Raw genomic sequence first — 18,469 nt, 5'->3', positions numbered from 1 at the left:
TTGGAGAATAATAAGCTAATACCAGTCCTACTACTCACTAGTGAAGCAAGCATGACGTTTAAGCACATGTTTCTCAGATTCAATTAATAACTTAGTTAACTCGTCGATTCCTCTAGCGAATATTTAAGTCAATAACAGGTTAACTGTAGAGAACTTAGCCGCTAAATCCTCCCTATCAATCCTTAGTTTTAACCAGTAGCGAGCCGCTCGACTACCAGTTCTAGCTAACCAATTCTACGCAAGTTGCAAAGTTCCGCAAATTAGTTAACTGCATTAAGTACTAGAAAGACGTCATTAACCCTAACCAATTAATTAGTCAGACCAAATTATACTCCTAATTCAATCTAGCGACATCATTGCAGTCCCAAATTAAATTAGTTGCTACTATGTTGTACGATTTAACGCCGCGCTAAATAACACAACTAGCTAACGGTTCAAACTACTAAGCAAATTAAGCAAATAATTGCAGCCAACAGAATGAATCGGAAACAATATGAACGAGTATAATATGAATACTACTAACTCAATAATGCTAGAATTGAAATCAAACTTTATGATAACTGAAAGATTAAATCATCCAAGGTTTAAAAGAAAACTAGTAAACTGAGATTAACAAGCTAAAGGAGTGGAGAACTTAATAATTAAGACCGAAGAATGCCTCCTTGGTTCGGTTGCAAGCCTCTGCAAGTGCTTTCTCCTTCTTCCTTCGAATTGAAGCCGCTTCAATCGATGGACTGCTCCTATCTCCGATCGCCGTCAATCTCGCTCACTAGTAATTTGGGTATTTCGTATAAACTTGCTTGCCCCAATTAGGATTAAGGAACCGGGTATTTATACTCGGACAAAGTCGGTCTTTGTGATGATTTGGGAACAAATTTTTGCAAAGCAATAGGATAGAGTTTGTGATTGAATTAAGGTTAGAGATAGAAATTGAATTTGAGATGAAGACGGAGTACCCATGGATAATCTTTCGCTCAGCAGCTTGACCTTCGTCTGCTTCTTTGTTGAACTCCCAATCTCTCGTCCTATTTCCTAATTCATGGGCTGCCGAACTTGCGAAATTAATTAATAATTACGTACGTGCCTGCTTGCGTGCTTCTTTATTTCCTATGCTTCGTTCTTATTTTGTTCCCTTGGTCCGTTTTACACATACTTGAGTCATACTTTAAATCCATTAAGCTTGTCATTCGGCCCATTATCTTCCGTCTTGTAATCTGCTATACCAAAACACACTAAATAAGCCCATTTACATCTAAAATAATAATAACATTAATTAAATCTCGAAACTAACGAATATATAATAATATAGCTCAAATAATACGAAATACGACACTAACAATATACGGATATGGGATAAAAACATATATAATTATGGGCTTATCAAATTCCCCCACACTTAGCTTATTGTCGCCCTCGACAATAACAAATCATGAGCTATAAGTAAATTATCAACCTCAAAAATTCTAGACATAAGATAGAATATAGGGATAAATGGCATGGTATACAACTCATAGCTATCCATACTATTGACTCACTTAAATAGCATTTATGCAACAAATCAACACCAATGCTAAGGAAACAAATTCCATAGCGGGAAAAATACGAACTCAGATGCAAACGAATAGGACAATGACACTACTACTGAACCGTCGACCTTGCCAGACTTATACATGTTGGACTCTCGCGGTTCGCTCATCACTCGTTATAAGAATAGGTGAGTATAATGTGAAAGAGAGAGAAAATATGAGTCACTCACCTAACTCGACTTATAAAAACATGCATGCAATCTAACATGAAATCGATCTCTACAACCATACATACGCATTCCAACCAAACGAGGACCAAGACACATGCCGAGGACTTACAAGAGGTGCAAGATAAGGTAATTGGGTGAAAAGGGGCAAATATTTTTGGATATGTGGAGGTAAAAGTCAAGCTAGTACCGACCGTAACCAAGATTACACGTATTCCGCTTAGAAACCCAACTTACAAAGTGATAAACGATGCCATACATGGCATAAACTCGCGCACAACAAAGATAACTCCTCATATGTAGAATATACTGTCAAGAATAGGAGTTTAATTATAAGGGATTTTTTTTTTCTGTCAACAATTCTCATCTTTTCCTTTTTTTTTCACATTGATTTTTCTTCTTTCAGACATCTTTTTTTTTTTTTTTTTCTTCCATTTTTTTTTTGTCCAACTCCCCTTTTTAAGATAATAATAGCACGATACCAAAAATGACCACAAAGAACGTGCCAAACACATCAACTAGACTAGCTTGACTAGGGTAGGCTATTTAGGAATGTAGTTGATCGAATGGGTCAAAACAAGTCAATTTGGCTAAGTGAAGTTCAATGGTATAACAAAAGGGAAATGTTGCCTCTCCACATGTGTCACCGCCACAAACCCGAATGCATACAGGTTAAGAGACAAATTTCATGCTTATGCAATTTGATGTTACATGCCTCATAAGGAGTACTACTCTCATCCTATAAATAGAAACCGATCATAGATGTCATCGGTTTTGAAGGCTCTAAATCTCAGAAATTTTAGTAGTTTGCCAACATTTTAGTCAAGTCTATTCGTTCAGTAGTATCGGTCACACACTCGTAGATAAGCAAATGAGTATACAAAAGAGAAGTGTTGAAAATGCAAGGCTAAAGTGAGAATCCAAAAGCATAAAAGCAGTTTTATCATCGTTGTATCACCATTCCGACTCCCTTATCCTAGTTAGTCTTATAAAAACAGAGGTTATTTTTAATTCTGACCGAATTTTGACAGCATCTCCCCTAAAAAAGCAAATTTTTTAAGTAACCCAGTTTTTAGGCCTTGCCTCTCCTCCACACTTGAACTCGACATCGTCCTCGATGTTCAGCATATATAAAAAATAAGAGGGAAGAAGGAACTTAGCGGATTCATGTGAAGTTCACAGCAAGATGCTCCAAATTTGGTTATGATAATGCTCTGTCCGATCAACGTAGGACCATGGCTTCCAGCAAGGCAGCAATGCCTTTTTTTTTCAATCAAGTTGAAACCCAATCAGCTATATGCATCCCGAATCCTGAAAAATGAAACACTCGACCAAGGCAAGTGAAATAGAAAGCAAGCAAAATACCCAGAAAATCAGCAGGAATAGTAGTAAAATCTCTTTTCGTATTTTTATATTTTTTAATTTTTTTTGTGCTACCGACACTATTAACATCCCCCTACAAAGGTAGCGAAACTCGGGGAGGCACTGAAGCCGACTCAACGAAAGCATATAAAATAAACACACAGGAAAACAATAAATAAGTAAACTTGGGTTGCCTCCCAAGAAGCGCCTTGGTTTATGTCGTGGCTCGACATAGTTCCCCAACTAATCTATGGTTCCTCGAGTAATACTTCTTCCAAAGACCATTACCTCACTCCTTTCGTAAAAGGGCTTGACTGTGACCATTCACCTTAAAAGTATGGTTAGTATCAATACTTCGTATTTCAACAGCTCCATGGGGGAAAATATTAGTAATAACATAAGGGCCCAACCATCGTGATCTGAGCTTTCTAGAAAACAACTTTAAACGAGAATTAAACAATAACACCTTCTGTCCGACTCTAAAAGACCTTCGAGCAATGTTCTGATCATGAAAAACCTTAGCCCTCTCCTTATAGTTCCTAGCATTCTCATACGACTCTAATCTCAGTTCCTCTAACTCTTGTAATTGCAATTTCCGTTCTTGGCCAGCCAGATCGTAGTCTAAGTTACATTGTTTCACCGCCCATTCGGACTTATGTTCCAATTCCACTTTGGTAAATGACATGCTTTTCCAAAAACTAGTCTATAGGGTGACATTCCAATAGGGGTTTTATAAGCGATTCTATATGCCAGTGCCGCATCATCAACTCGTAAGCTCAGTCTTTTCTAGTTGGGTTAACCATCTTCTCTAAAATTGACTTAATTTCCCTATTAGACACTTCACCGCCCGTTGGTTTGCGGGTGGTATGCGTAGCAATCCTATGAAAAACATGGTATTTACGAAGCAATGTTGCCATCATATGATTACGTAAATGGGTACCACGGTCACTAATGAATGCTTTAGGAATTCCAAATCTGTTTAAAATGCGACTCTTTATAAACTTCACTACAGTCTTAGCATCATCACACTTAGTAGCCTTCACTTCGACCCACTTAGAAACGTAGTCATCAGCAAGCAAAATATAAAGATAGCCATGCGACACAGGAAAGGGACCCATAAAGTCTATACCCCAAATATCAAATATTTCACACACAATAATTCCATGTTGAGGCATCTCAGTTCTTCTAGTTAAATTACCGGTCTTCGACAGCGTTCACAAGATTTACAAAAGGTAAAAGCATCTCAATGTAGTGTGGGCCAATAGAATCCACACTCTAGAACCTTGTGCTTATTTGTTCTTTTAGGGCCAAAGTGACCTCCTGTTTCCAAACTATGACAGAAAGTTAGAATGGACTGCACTTGGACTCGTCAATACATCTCCTAATAATTTGGTCACTACATCTTTTCCACAAATATGGGTCATCCCAATAATAATGCTTTGATTCAGATTTTATTTTTTTCTCTCGTGCCCTAGACAATGTGGATGGAAAAGAAGTAGTTACCAAGTAATTTACCATATCAAAGATACCATGGAGTTGCTTCATGACGCAAGGAATACAATTGTTCATCGGGAAGAACTCGGTCACCATAGGGCAGTCTTCCTTAGGGACTATTCTACTTAAATGATCAGCAACTAGGTTTTCAGCTCCCTTTTTATCTCTAATTTCTAGGTCAAATTCTTGTAATAAAAGCAGCCAGCGTAGCAATCGTGGTTTAGACTCTTTCTTTTTTAAGAGATATTTTAATGCCGAATGGTCAGAATAGACTATCACGTGAGTGCCTAGCAAATATGGTCTGAACTTTTCAAACGCATAAATTACAGCATACATTTCTTTCTCAGTAACTGTATAGTTACATTGGGCAGGGTCTAATAATTTTGAAGCATAGTGAATAGCATATGACTCTTTATCAGCTTTTTGACCAAGGACAGCTCCTACTGCTTTATTGCTAGCGTCACACATAATTTCAAAAGGTAAGTTCCAGTCAGGTGGGCGCATAACAGGGGCAGAAGTTAGTTTGGCTTTTAGAGTGTCAAAAGCTTCTTTACATGCATCATCAAACACAAAAGCAACATCTTTAGCAAGTAAAGAACACAACGGGGCTGAAATTTTCGAAAAATCTTTAATGAAACGTCTGTAAAACCCCGCGTGACCTAAGAAAGATCTAATCTCTCGCACACAAGTAGGGTATGGCAGAGAACTTATGACATCAATTTTTGCTTTGCCTACTTCTAAACCTTTAGAACTCACAATATGACCCAAGACGACTCCTTGTTGGACCATAAAATGACACTTTTCAAAGTTTAAAACAAGGTTCGTTTCAACGCATCTTTTCAGCACAAGGGATAAATTGTGTAGACAAAAATCAAAAGAGTCACCAAAAACAGTAAAGTCATCCATAAATACTTCTAAACAGTTATCAATTAAGTCAGAAAATATACTCATCATACACCTCTGAAAAGTTCCAGGTGCATTGCATAGGCCAAACGACATTCTTCTAAAGGCATAAGTACCAAAGGGGCCTGTGAAAGTGGTCTTTTCTTGATCTTCGGGTGCTATGGGTACTTGGGTATAACCTGAATAACCATCTAGAAAACAAAAATAAGATTTTCCAGCCAATTTTTCTAGCATCTGATCAATGAAAGGTAGTGGGAAATGGTCCTTTCTAGTGGCCTTATTAAGTTTCCTATAATCTATACAAACCCTCCACCCATTAGATACTCTTGTAGGAACAAGTTCACCCTTATCATTTTCAACTACAGTTATACCAGACTTCTTCGGGACAACATGAATAGGGCTGACCCACTCGGCATCAGAAATAGGGTATATAACTCCAGCATCCCTCCATTTTACCATTTCCTTCTTAACGACCTCTAACATTTAAGGATTTAATCTACGTTGTGGTTTTTGAGAAGGTTTAGCATCCTTCTCTAAAAATATTCTATGCATACAAAGAGTGGGACTGATTCCTTTTATGTCAGCTAAAGTCCATCCTATAGCTTCTTTATACTTTCTAAGCACATTTAACAATTTTTCTTCCTGCTGCAATGATAATGAACTAGAAATAATCACAGGCAATGTTTCATTTTCACCAAGAAAAGCATATTTTAAATTAGCAGGAAGAGGTTTAAGTTCAAGTTCAGGTGCTTTAATAATAGATGGGACAAGTTTTTGACTCGATGGGGGTAGGGAAAGTTTAGTAGATTCCTTACCAGAGTCAACAAAGCTAAGGTTCACTATATCAGAAGTGGGTACAAGAGTTCCTGTCATATCGGACAGATTAGTAGCATGGTCATCGTCAAAAACTTGTTGTGCAATCCAGTCTATAACATCAATATAATTGACAGCACACACACTGCCAATTGTGTCAGAATACTTCATAGCATCAAAAATGTTAAATGTGATAACTTCACCATCAAATTCCATTGTTAAAATACCATTATGCACATCAATTTTAGCTCGTGAAGTTTTAAGAAAAGGTCTACCTAGCAGCAATGGCACATTAGTCGAATCACGAGAATCACCCATATCAAGAATATAAAAATCAGCAGGAAAAATTAAGTCACCCACTTGAACAAGAACATCTTCTAGAACACCTAATGGGTATGCATATGATCTATCAGCTAGCTGGATCATGACATCAGTTCCGACCAATTTTCCACCATGTAAAGACTCATACACAGATTTAGGCATGACATTAATGGAAGCCCCTAAGTCTAGCATGCATCTTTCAAATTTAGACGAACCAATAGTGCAGGGAATAGAGAACATCCCTGGATCATTAAATTTCGTAGGAACTTTTCTTTGAATGAGAGCAGACACATTTTCCCCAACACTTACTTTTTCAGCAGTCTTATTTTTAATATTCCTCTTATTAGTACAAAGCTCTTTTAAAAATTTTGCATACTTAGGAATTTGTTTAATGGCATCAAGCAAGGGTAAATTCAGTTCCACTTTCCTAAAAGTTTTCAGGATTTCATTTTCAAGTTCAATTTTCTTTGTTTTAGCAAACCTTGTCGGGAAAGGGGAAGGATCTTTAAAGGTTGGTACAGTCAAATCAGACTTAAGACCTTTACTCTTGTGAATTACTTGACCCTCTACCTGTAATACTCCGTATTTATATGTCTTGGGGGTACTCTATCGAGTAGCCCTTACTCTGTCGAGTATGGGCAAGTTGCGGAATAAAATAGTTTCTGACCTGTTGGGTACTCGATCGAGTAGCTGGGGCACTCGATCGAGTAGGGGGGTACTCGATCGAGTGCCTTGGGTACTCGATCGAGTGTCCGGTCTTACGGGGGAGTTTTCTCGGGTTTTGTTAATTACGCGATTAAGGTATTTAAACATATTCGTAATTGTTTTAAATCACTTTTTACAAAACCTAAAACCTGTTTAAGAGAGAAAGCAACTAGTTCTCCTTCCTAATCGCGTTCTTGACAATTCCGGAGTTGGGACGGTCGGTTCGTATCGTAGTTCGTGTCGTTGGATTCCTTGCGTCGAGGGTAAGCTTTTAATATAATTTATATAATGTTTTGTTAAGATTGGTGAAACCCTAATTTAGGAATTGGGGGTTTTTATGAGTAGTATTTGAATGGTAGCATCTATGTGTTGTATGGTAGGAGGAGAATTCGTAGAGGAGCCGTTTTGATACTGTTTGTAGATACCGTCTGCGTGTTGTGCTTTCCAGGCAGGATTTCCTACTCAGTATTAGTCCCATAATGGGATATTGGTGATGTGCTGTAGTTAGTTGTTTGATATGATGATTGTGATTGTGATTGTGATTGTGATTGGTTGTCTATGGCTCTCGAGATGCGTTCTCGGCTGAGTGGGGTCACTTGCGGGAGTGACTTCACGCCCTAGTTTCGCCCTTCGTGGAACCCGCCACGAAAGGGGATGTGCACATTAATGGGACAGGGTTATCGCTCGTACGATGAGCGGGGCTTAGGTGGGAACGGCTGCGGTCCCCCACTGGCAGGGCTGGTCCAGTGGACAGTCAGTGATTGAGGTGATTGGAGTTGGGTTGGTTGTGTATGTGTGACAGTTAAGCTGTCTGCTTATCTTATTGTGACATGTATGTTAATTGTGTGATTAGTACTGACCCCGTTTAAATGTTTTAAAAACTGTGGTGATCCATTCGGGGTGGTGAGCGAGCTGCTTGGCGGTATATCTTGGATACGCGTGGGATCTAGTCGGGGATGGAGTCATCACATATCGAGTCTTTAGTCTTCCATTGTGTTTATTAGAACAGTTCCTTTCAGTTGGTTTATAGTTTGAGAATAGTTGTATTTTGCTTACAGTTGGTTTGTAATGTAATCACTTAAACTTATTTAATAAAGTATGTTTCTTCATTGTCTTATGATTATCATGCCTCGGGCAACCGAGATGGTAGCATCCTTACACCTGAGTGGTCCTGGTAAGGCACTTGGAGTATGGGGGTGTTACAAATGGTATCAGAGCGACGATCCTGAAACCTGTAACCAATGAATCTAATGAATCTAGGGAGTCAATTAAAATGAACCCGGGGTAAAGGTTGTAGGAGCTAATGCAAAGACTTGGGAGACGTCCTAAAGTCGCGAACTCGCCCTACAATTTTGAACCGGTCACCATGGGATATGTGTCGGGATCGTTATGTGCTTATTGTGTGCTTTGTGTATTTATGTAGTAGTATGTTGTATGAATTGATGGATGAAAGATGATAATAACGTGAATTGTATGTTGGTTGATTGTAAAGCATGAAAGTATAATTATTGATACATGTAATTTGACATGTTATAATTACGCAAGGAAAAGTGTTTTGTCTATATATATATATAAAGCGATGTGTAAGTATACATGTTGTTGTTGTCGTGTTGAGTAAAAGTACAGAAGGTTAGGAGTATGAATTGAACATGTGCTAGGTGAATATGTTGAACGTATATGGTGGATAAATATGTGGTATGGTGGATAAATATGTGTTATGATGGATGAATTAGTGGAAAAGATGAATCATCGTGGTAGTAACATTTGAATAGGGGACTTGATGTCATGTATTTGTGATTTTGTTTACGAAAAGTGATAGAATAAAAACATGTGGGTAAGTCATAATTGGCAAGTTAGATAAGCTAAGTGCATGATGAATGTTGTTGTTTGGCTTTTGAAAATAGTAACATATGGTTATGAATACTGGTTTTATGAGTTTTGGGTTGTTTTCGTTTAACTTGGTTGTTGTTTGGAAGTAAAAATCAAATAATTATGTCGTCTGATTACAGCAAAGTTGTCTTTAAACTGTTATAACTTGAGATGCGTAAATGATTTTAATGTGATTCCAATTGGAGGTGATAGCTTGTTCTTTTACGATTCTAACGATAGGTCACACGTCCAAAACGACCAAGAAATGAGTGAGTTATGATTGTTTTACGAAAACTGGGACAGTCTTTGAGAATTGGGGTACTCGATCGAGTAACTAGGATACTCGATCGAGTAAGGGGGCACTCGATCGAGTACCTTAGCTACTCGATCGAGTAGCCCTGGTGATTTGTTTTACGTGCTTCTGATCTTGACCTACTCGATCGAGTAAGTCCCTTACTCGATCGAGTGGCCTGTACTCGATCTAGTGACCCCTATTTTGGGTCATATGTTTATCTTCTGACTTCGTTGCATATTATGTTTAATTCAAAGGCGTTATTTTGCTTCTTTATGCATTGTTTTACATGTATGTTGGTCTTGACGCGTAAGTTACCCAATTTTGTGGTGTAAAGAGTGGCACCTATGATGAGTATGAGTTCGGTGGGGAGGACATGATTTATATGTGTTGGGATTAGTAAGACTTAATTGAGGCATAGAGCATGTTGTGTGAGACGAGATGAGTGACATGATTATATGTTGAGTAATGAAAATGTAAGTGAATGTGGGCAAGGCATGATGTAAGGTTAAGGAACGTGAGAATGAAAAGTTTGAAAGAAAGGATGTGGATAGTAGCAACCTGAGATGTATAATAAATTATGGAGGGAGATGGCTAGAAACAGTGTTGAGTAAGAACATATGTAATGAAAGGTCGTTTGGAAATAGTGGAATATAGCGAACTTAATGGGACATGTCGCGACGTGGATTTGCGGGGTAGTGACCGAGTTTGGAAATTTGTGTTATCGAGAGACGAAACTACTGTGTGATTTCCTTGGGTAATTAACGGTATTAAATGAATTATGATTTCTAGAGATGTAAAAAGGGAGATGCAATTGTTTGAACATTAAACGTTGATTCTATGGATAGATTAGTGGCAAGTGTGAGTGATAGCATAATAAGAGAAGATCCATGGTAAGAAAGAGTGGGATGATGTCGGTAGAAAATAATGGAATTTGAGTTTTGGAGCAACGAAAGGGTAACTGGATTTCTAAAGAGTTAGCTAGAAAGAATAAGGAGTTGAACTATTAATTGGTATTATAGAGTGTAAAGAGAAAAGAAGGATAAAAGTAAGCTGAGGAAAATATTCACCGGAGTTATGTGATATAAAGGTAAGGAATCATCGAAATGTGTGATATTGTCATGAGGATGTTAGTTAATGGTTATATGGGAGCTTCAGGACAACATGTTTAATAATGAGTTTCGAGAAATTAAGGAAAGTAAGAAGTTAGTAGAATATCTGCATGATATGAGATTTTGGTGGAAAAATGGGTGATGATTCAATTAAGGAAAATATTGGGAAGAATGTTGAGGTAATTTTGTTCATGGATTTGATGTTCGTTGTTTGGGATGTTAACCAAAGATAGAAAAGAAATCATGATGTTTAGAGATGAGTGAAGAGGTTTGATGTCCGGACAGTGGTAGTGTTATGGTCTTTGGCTAGTGGTTAAGGTTAAGGGTATATTAGAAAAGTGGCAATTCTAAAGAGGCTGATTTTGTAAAGACTGAATTGATAAAAGTATGGTTGTCAGGAAGTATAAGACATAGTCTTAGGAGGTGGTTTCTCATAATGAGTGTTAGTTGTATGGTTATGTATGGCAGAAGGTGCTGGTGATGCGAATGGAAGAATGTGATGAGGGGCATGCGAGTTAAGCTCGGACAACAGGTAACCTTTGCTGAGTGGTAACTTACGTGGTCAGGATTGACTAGTTGGTTGTGATTACGGGTCTATGATATGTGTAAATGTTTGTGTGAGGTTCTGACCTCACAAGAAGTGGTATGGTGTGATAATTATAAAGCATTTTGTTTTTTGAACGTTCGTAATATATATGTTGGACACGGTAGTTTAATTGAATGATATCCAAAAAGGTAATAATTTGATTAATTTGACATGGCTAGTTATAATTTTATGTGTATTAATAACACATGTGTATTCCGTGAAATGGTAGAGATGATGTTCATGAGATGCTTATCGGTTTATTCATATAATATGTTGCGTTGTGATTGAGTAAAGTGGATTTGAGTAAGTTTTCTTGTCCGAAAGGTTATTTCCGAGTCAGTATTTATGGAATTGTATGTAGTTGTGATGTCTATCGATGTGGTTGGGGTGCCTCGGGTGGTGATCCGGGCTCGATATTTAGTGTTGTGATGCGGGTATTTTCGCACTACGGTCTAGCTGTTGGTGGCGGTGTGGTGATGCCGTCACCGGTTGTGGTGGAGTAGGCGGGATGATTATGATACGAGTTTTCGAAAGTGCATACCAGTTATACATAGATTGTTGTTTTGTTTCTTTGTTGTTCTTTGTGAGTTTTGGTTGAACATGTAGACAGTTGTCTTGCTTATTGATGTTTTCTTTACCAGGTTAAGTTAAGAATGAGGTAGAGTATGATATGAAATAGAGTTGAATATGTTTTCGTTGTTGTCATGGTATAGTGATGTTCTATTGATGGGACACGGTTGTGAGAGGTTGTTCTGATAATTTTGATCTTGTTCTAGATAAGGCTTTAGTAGACATGGTAATGGAAAATGATTCGTGGAACATGTGTTGTAATGATCCAAAGCGGCGGGTAGTTCATAATCTTTTGTTGGGACGGTGAGTGTAGGGTGTTGGGGGAGTTAGTGTCATATTAAGTTATGTATGAGTTTTGCGGTAATGAAGGAAAGAACTTGAGGATCTAGTGTGAGTATAAGTAACGAGTGTGGATCGAGAGTTATGCTTACGGAAGATAAGTGCTTTACTTAGCGAGGTATGTTGGTTTGCAGTGATAATGGAGAGTTAGTATGGTGATTTTGCTACGAGCCTTATGGTATAGGTTAGGGGTGTGCGGATTGATTTGAAGTATGAGAACTGTTGAAGTAAGAGAGCCTTGAGAAATAGGAGTGGTTATGGAAATGAAGTTATAGGCGGTTATCTTTGACATGTGGTGGTGATGAGGATAATGAGATAATATAGCTAAGGATTTAGTATTAGTGAGTTACGAGGACGTAACATTTGTCTTAAGAGGAGTAGGATGCAATAAAAGAGAGTTTCATGGTGGTGCATGCGGTAATATAATTGGAAGTAGAGTGTTAGCGTAGCGTAAAGGAGGGATTTGTTTTGTGGACAATACTTATAAAAGGCCATGGCCGTGCTTGTAGTAGTGTGATGCTTCAGAGTGTGGGAATATTTTATATAGTGTTGACAGTTGAAGGATGATGTTATGAGTCTGAGTAAACTTCGAGGACGAAATTCCTTTTAAGGGTGGTAGAATGTAACATTCCGTTTGATGTCTAGGAGTGTCTTGATTTTGGATTTGATAGTGGATGATATTATGGAGCTAGCAGTGTTAGTGGATGGTGGTTGGTTATGTATGAAGTTGGTGTCGTGAGAGATATATATGTGGTGGATACGATATCGTGAGCCATATTAAGGAAGTAAACATAGTTGGTGGAGTGGGTGTTAAGAGTTCATGTTTTATGTTTGGTCGAGTTGTTGAGTTCTTAGTTATGTTGTTGTGTCTGGGTCGAGTTAGTATGGTTGCTTTTAGAGTATGGGTTGAACTTCGGGGACGAAGTTCTTTTTAAGGAGGGAAGACTGTAATACTCCGTATTTATATGTCTTGGGGGTACTCTATCGAGTAGCCCTTACTCTGTCGAGTATGGGCAAGTTGCGGAATAAAATAGTTTCTGACCTGTTGGGTACTCGATCGAGTAGCTGGGGCACTCGATCGAGTAGGGGGGTACTCGATCGAGTGCCTTGGGTACTCGATCGAGTGTCCGGTCTTACGGGGGAGTTTTCTCGGGTTTTGTTAATTACGCGATTAAGGTATTTAAACATATTCGTAATTGTTTTAAATCACTTTTTACAAAACCTAAAACCTGTTTAAGAGAGAAAGCAACTAGTTCTCCTTCCTAATCGCGTTCTTGACAATTCCGGAGTTGACGGTCGGTTCGTATCGTAGTTCGTGTCGTTGGATTCCTTGCGTCGAGGGTAAGCTTTTAATATAATTTATATAATGTTTTGTTAAGATTGGTGAAACCCTAATTTAGGAATTGGGGGTTTTTATGAGTAGTATTTGAATGGTAGCATCTATGTGTTGTATGGTAGGAGGAGAATTCGTAGAGAAGCCGTTTTGATACAAATTTGTAGATACCGTCTGCGTGTTGTGCTTTCGGGTAGGATTTCCTACTCGGTATTAGTCCCATAATGGGATATTGGTGATGTCTTTGTAGTTAGTTGTTTGATATGATGATTGTGATTGTGATTGTGATTGTGATTGGTTGTCTATGGCTCTCGAGATGCGTTCTCGGTTGAGTGGGGTCACTTGCGGGAGTGACTTCACGCCCTAGTTTCGCCCTTCGTGGAACCCGCCACGAAAGGGGATGTGCACATTAATGGGACGGGGTTATCGCTCGTATGATGAGCGGGGCTTAGGTGGGAACGGCTGCGGTCCCCCTGGTGTGGCCGGTCCGGTGGGACGATCGGTGATTGAGGTGATTGGAGTTGGGTTGGTTGTGTATGTGTGATTAAGTCATCCGCTTATCTTATTGTGACATGTATGTTAATTGTGTGATTAGTGCGACCCCGTTTAAATGTTTTAAAATCGTGGTGATCCATTCGGGGTGGTGAGCGTTGCTTCAAGCGGTATATCTTGGATACGCGTGGGATCTAGTGGGGATGGAGTCATCACATATCGAGTCTTTAGTCTTCCACTTTGTGTTTATTAGAAACAGTTCCTTTCGGTTGGTTTATAGTTTGAGAATAGTTGTATTTTGCTTACAGTTGGTTTGTAATGTAATCACTTAAACTTATTTAATAAAGTATGTTTCTTCATTGTCTTATGATTATCATGCCTCGGGCAACCGAGATGGTAGCATCCTTACACCTGAGTGGTCCTGGTAAGGCACTTGGAGTATGGGGGTGTTACACTACCTCTGGTTTTCCTAACGGTCGAACCTCAAGTTCTTTCTCAATATTCGCATTTACTTCAGGTTCACTTAAGACCCTACCACTTCTAAGTGTTACAGATTGAGCACTCTCTTTAGGATTAGGAATTGGTTGAGCTGGTAGTTTACCCCCCAAGGTAGTTTGGATATTACTCAGAGTAGTGCAGATTTGACCCATTTGTGTGTCTATTTGTTGTAGGTGAGCATCAGTTTTCTGTTGGTAAGAGACACCCTGATTATGAACTTGACTCACAGTAGAGGTTAACTGTTTCATCATCTCTTCTAGTGACGGTGGTTGGGGTGCCTGTTGCCTAAAATTATTCTGAAAATTATTTTGAAAATTTTGTTGTGGTCTAGGTCCCGAACCATACCTTAAATTGGGGTGATCCTTCCAACCCTCATTATAAGTGTTTGAGAGAGGGTCATATTTTCTTTGTTGATTATTAAACCCATCCAAAGCATTAACCTGTTCAGGATTAGCAATAATAAACGGCTGACCAGCAGTGTCAGTGTACACAATATCAGAATTCATTGAACAGACAGTTGGTTTAGACTGATCAGATACAAGTTTTGAAACTAATGTAGTGAGAGTAGCAATTTGTTGGGCATTTTCTTGCATTTGATCCTTAATAGACGTAATGTCAACATTATTTACCCTACTAGCTTCTCCTACATCTCTCCTAGTACCAAACTGTTGGGTGTTTAATGCCATATTATTTATCAAATTTCTAGCTTCTGTGGGTGTTTTTTCAGCTAAAGACCCACCACTAGCAGCATCAATGTAACCGCGATCTTTAGTTAAAAGACCTTCATAGAAATAAAACAGGAGGAGTTGTTCACTGATTTGGTGTTGGGGACAAGATGCACATAAACGATTAAATCTTTCCCAATATTCGCATAAGGACTCATCCCGGCCCTGTTTTATACCACTTATCTCTTTTCTTATTGACGCGACTCTACTAGCTGGTTGAAATTTTTCTAGAAAAGCAATTTTAAGTTTATCCCAGCTAGTGATTGAACCAGGTGGCAAGTAAAACAGCCATTCTTTAGCAGACTCCTCTAATGAGAATGGAAAAGAACGTAATTTAATATCCTCAGGTTTTACCCCCTCACTCTCCATAGATGAACATGCCAGGTCAAATGCAACTAAATGCATGTTAGGTAACTCATTTGATCGACCATAAAACTTAGGGAGTAAATTAAGAAAACTGGAATTTAATTTTAAAGGCTTTTGAAGAGTAGGAAATACGATACTCAGAGGAGTTGTGGTCACATCAGGCGTGGCCAGCTGCTTCAGTGTCTTTTCAGCCATTTTAATTTCTTTTTCGCAAAAGAACTTGTCCAGGTGTAAGGCTTCTTCCGCTTTCTTTTCCAAGAACTCTTTCCTCAGCCTCCTTGCTGTCTTCTCTATCTCTGGATCAAAAGTCACTGGTCCCTTTGAGCGACGAGTGTTGTGCATACACCTATAAGAGTGAACATGAGATAATGTCAGCAATTGGTTCATCCGTGATAGTCCACAACAAGCTAAGTGTATGCAGATTAGACAAGTACAGTTATGCTCTATTCTCACATGTTCTGATATATTTTCTGAGGTACTCCCATGTACATTAAGTAATCAGTATAAATGCATTGAAATTCAGGCTTGAAGCAAAAATAAGTGACTAGTAGTACTTAATGTCGACATAGGAGCAGCATATTAGTAACCCAGTAAAAACAATAGCTAGATAGACGGGCACAACTTGAGAGCATAAATGTGCACACATGGGAATGAGCAAAAGGAAGCATATTTCAGTAGCATTCTAATAAATAGGCCTCATTATTAAGTTAGATATAAAGAACTTTCACATATACACTAAAAATAAGGTTTTAAAAAAAATAAAAGTAAAAATAAAATAAAGTTACACTGCACAGAATATTATCATACACCAATAATAGTTGATATTATTGAACGAAAAATAATATAATCTCCCCAAGAACATAAAAAATTTGATACGTGTCGTTAGCGCATACAAATTAATAATTTATAAACCTTACTCTGCATAAAATTCATGTTAAATATAGGTAGTATAGTAAAAGTAAGGGTCGATCCCACGGAGAGATTATTTATTCAATGTTAAAAGACAACTACTCAGCGGACAATATGCAAGTGTATTATTTACAAGTAAGAGTTAGCTATTGACAGTATTAACATTATGTACGAAGAGGGGGGGTTCTTTTAATGTTTCGATTGGAGAATAATAAGCTAATACCAGTCCTACTACTCACTAGTGAAGCAAGCATGACGTTTAAGCACATGTTTCTCAGATTCAATTAATAACTTAGTTAACTCGTCGATTCCTCTAGCGAATATTTAAGTCAATAACAGGTTAACTGTAGAGAACTTAGCCGCTAAATCCTCCCTATCAATCCTTAGTTTTAACCAGTAGCGAGCCGCTCGACTACCAGTTCTAGCTAACCAATTCTCGCAAGTTGCAAAGTTCCGCAAATTAGTTAACTGCATTAAGTACTAGAAAGACGTCATTAACCCTAACCAATTAATTAGTCAGACCAAATTATACTCCTAATTAAATCTAGCGACATCATTGCAGTCCCAAATTAAATTAGTTGCTACTATGTTGTACGATTTAACGCCGCGCTAAATAACACAACTAGCTAACGGTTCAAACTACTAAGCAAATTAAGCAAATAATTGCAGCCAACAGAATGAATCGGAAACAATATGAACGAGTATAATATGAATACTACTAACTCAATAATGCTAGAATTGAAATCAAACTTTATGATAACTGAAAGATTAAATCATCCAAGGTTTAAAAGAAAACTAGTAAACTGAGATTAACAAGCTAAAGGAGTGGAGAACTTAATAATTAAGACCGAAGAATGCCTCCTTGGTTCGGTTGCAAGCCTCTGCAAGTGCTTTCTCCTTCTTCCTTCGAATTGAAGCCGCTTCAATCGATGGACTGCTCGTATCTCCGATCGCCGTCAATCTCGCTCACTAGTAATTTGGGTATTTCGTATAAACTTGCTTGCCCCAATTAGGATTAAGGAACCAGGGTATTTATACTCGGACAAAGTCGGTCTTTTGATGATTTGGGAACAAATTTTTGCAAAGCAATAGGATAGAGTTTGTGATTGAATTAAGGTTAGAGATAGAAATTGAATTTGAGATGAAGACGGAGTACCCATGGATAATCTTTCGCTCAAGCGACTTGACCTTCGTCGCTTCTTTGTTGAACTCCCAATCTCTCGTCCAATTTCCTAATTCATGGGCTGCCGAACTTGCGAAATTAATTAATAATTACGTACGTGCCTGCTTGCGTGCTTCTTTATTTCCTATGCTTCGTTCTTATTTTGTTCCCTTGGTCCGTTTTACACATACTTGAGTCATACTTTTAATCCATTAAGCTTGTCATTCGGCCCATTATCTTCCGTCTTGTAATCTGCTATACCAAAACACACTAAATAAGCCCATTTACATCTAAAATAATAATAACATTAATTAAATCTCGAAACTAACGAATATATAATAATATAACTCAAATAATACGAAAGACGACACTAACAATATACGGATATGGGATAAAAACATATATAATTATGGGCTTATCATGTGTCATCCGGAAAGGAAGCTTGTATTGGTGATTCCAAGACTTCTTGAGGCTTCTCTTGCACTATTCGACTTAGGTGATCCGCCACCGTATTAGTTGTGCCCTTCTTGTCTTTGAGTTCAATGTCAAACTCACTCAAAAGTAGCACCCATCTCATCAAACGGGGCTTGGACTCCTTCTTGTTCACCAAATGCCTTAAGGCGGTATGATCCGTGAAGATGATGACCTTGGCTCCAAGAATATAAGGTCGAAATTTCTCTAAGGCAAACACCACCGCAAGAAATTCTTTCTCGGTAGTTGTATAGTTTCTTTGAGCCTCATTCATCATCGTCGACGCATATTGAATAACATGAGGTGCTCTTCCTACCCTTTGGCCAAGAACCGCGCCAAGGGCATAATTGCTTGCGTCCGAAATTATCTCAAACGGTTCATTCCAATTGGGAGG

General features: G+C 38.3%; 2 protein-coding genes across 4 annotated transcripts; both read right to left on the bottom strand.

Annotated features, from left to right (window-relative positions):
* Nucleotides 1-2,663: 2,663 nt before the first annotated feature.
* On the bottom strand, nt 2,664-17,709 carry LOC141633704 (uncharacterized). Of its 3 annotated transcripts, none has more exons than XM_074446129.1 (3): nt 17,277-17,709; nt 14,403-15,879; nt 2,664-7,216 (listed from the first exon to the last, which is right to left on the bottom strand). In XM_074446129.1, the coding sequence occupies exons 2-3, from the start codon at nt 15,873-15,875 to the stop codon at nt 5,996-5,998; spliced, it is 2,694 nt and encodes an 897-aa protein (XP_074302230.1). In that variant the 5' UTR covers nt 15,876-15,879; nt 17,277-17,709; the 3' UTR covers nt 2,664-5,995. The 3 variants fall into 3 exon arrangements, with proteins under 3 accessions (XP_074302230.1, XP_074302229.1, XP_074302228.1); XM_074446128.1 differs by lacking the exon at nt 17,277-17,709 and adding an exon at nt 15,987-16,175; XM_074446127.1 differs by lacking the exon at nt 17,277-17,709 and having other exon boundaries at nt 14,403-15,999.
* LOC141627571 (uncharacterized) lies at nt 3,405-3,800 on the bottom strand. The gene has a single exon (XM_074440810.1). It carries the CDS (start codon nt 3,798-3,800, stop codon nt 3,405-3,407), a length of 396 nt encoding a protein of 131 aa, XP_074296911.1.
* Nucleotides 17,710-18,469: the final 760 nt, after the last annotated feature.

Source organism: Silene latifolia, chromosome Y, assembly GCF_048544455.1.
Source record: "Silene latifolia isolate original U9 population chromosome Y, ASM4854445v1, whole genome shotgun sequence".
Taxonomy (NCBI): Eukaryota; Viridiplantae; Streptophyta; class Magnoliopsida; order Caryophyllales; family Caryophyllaceae; genus Silene; species Silene latifolia.
The sequence above is the reverse complement of the archived record's forward strand: the minus strand, read 5'-3'. Positions and strand labels throughout refer to the sequence as shown.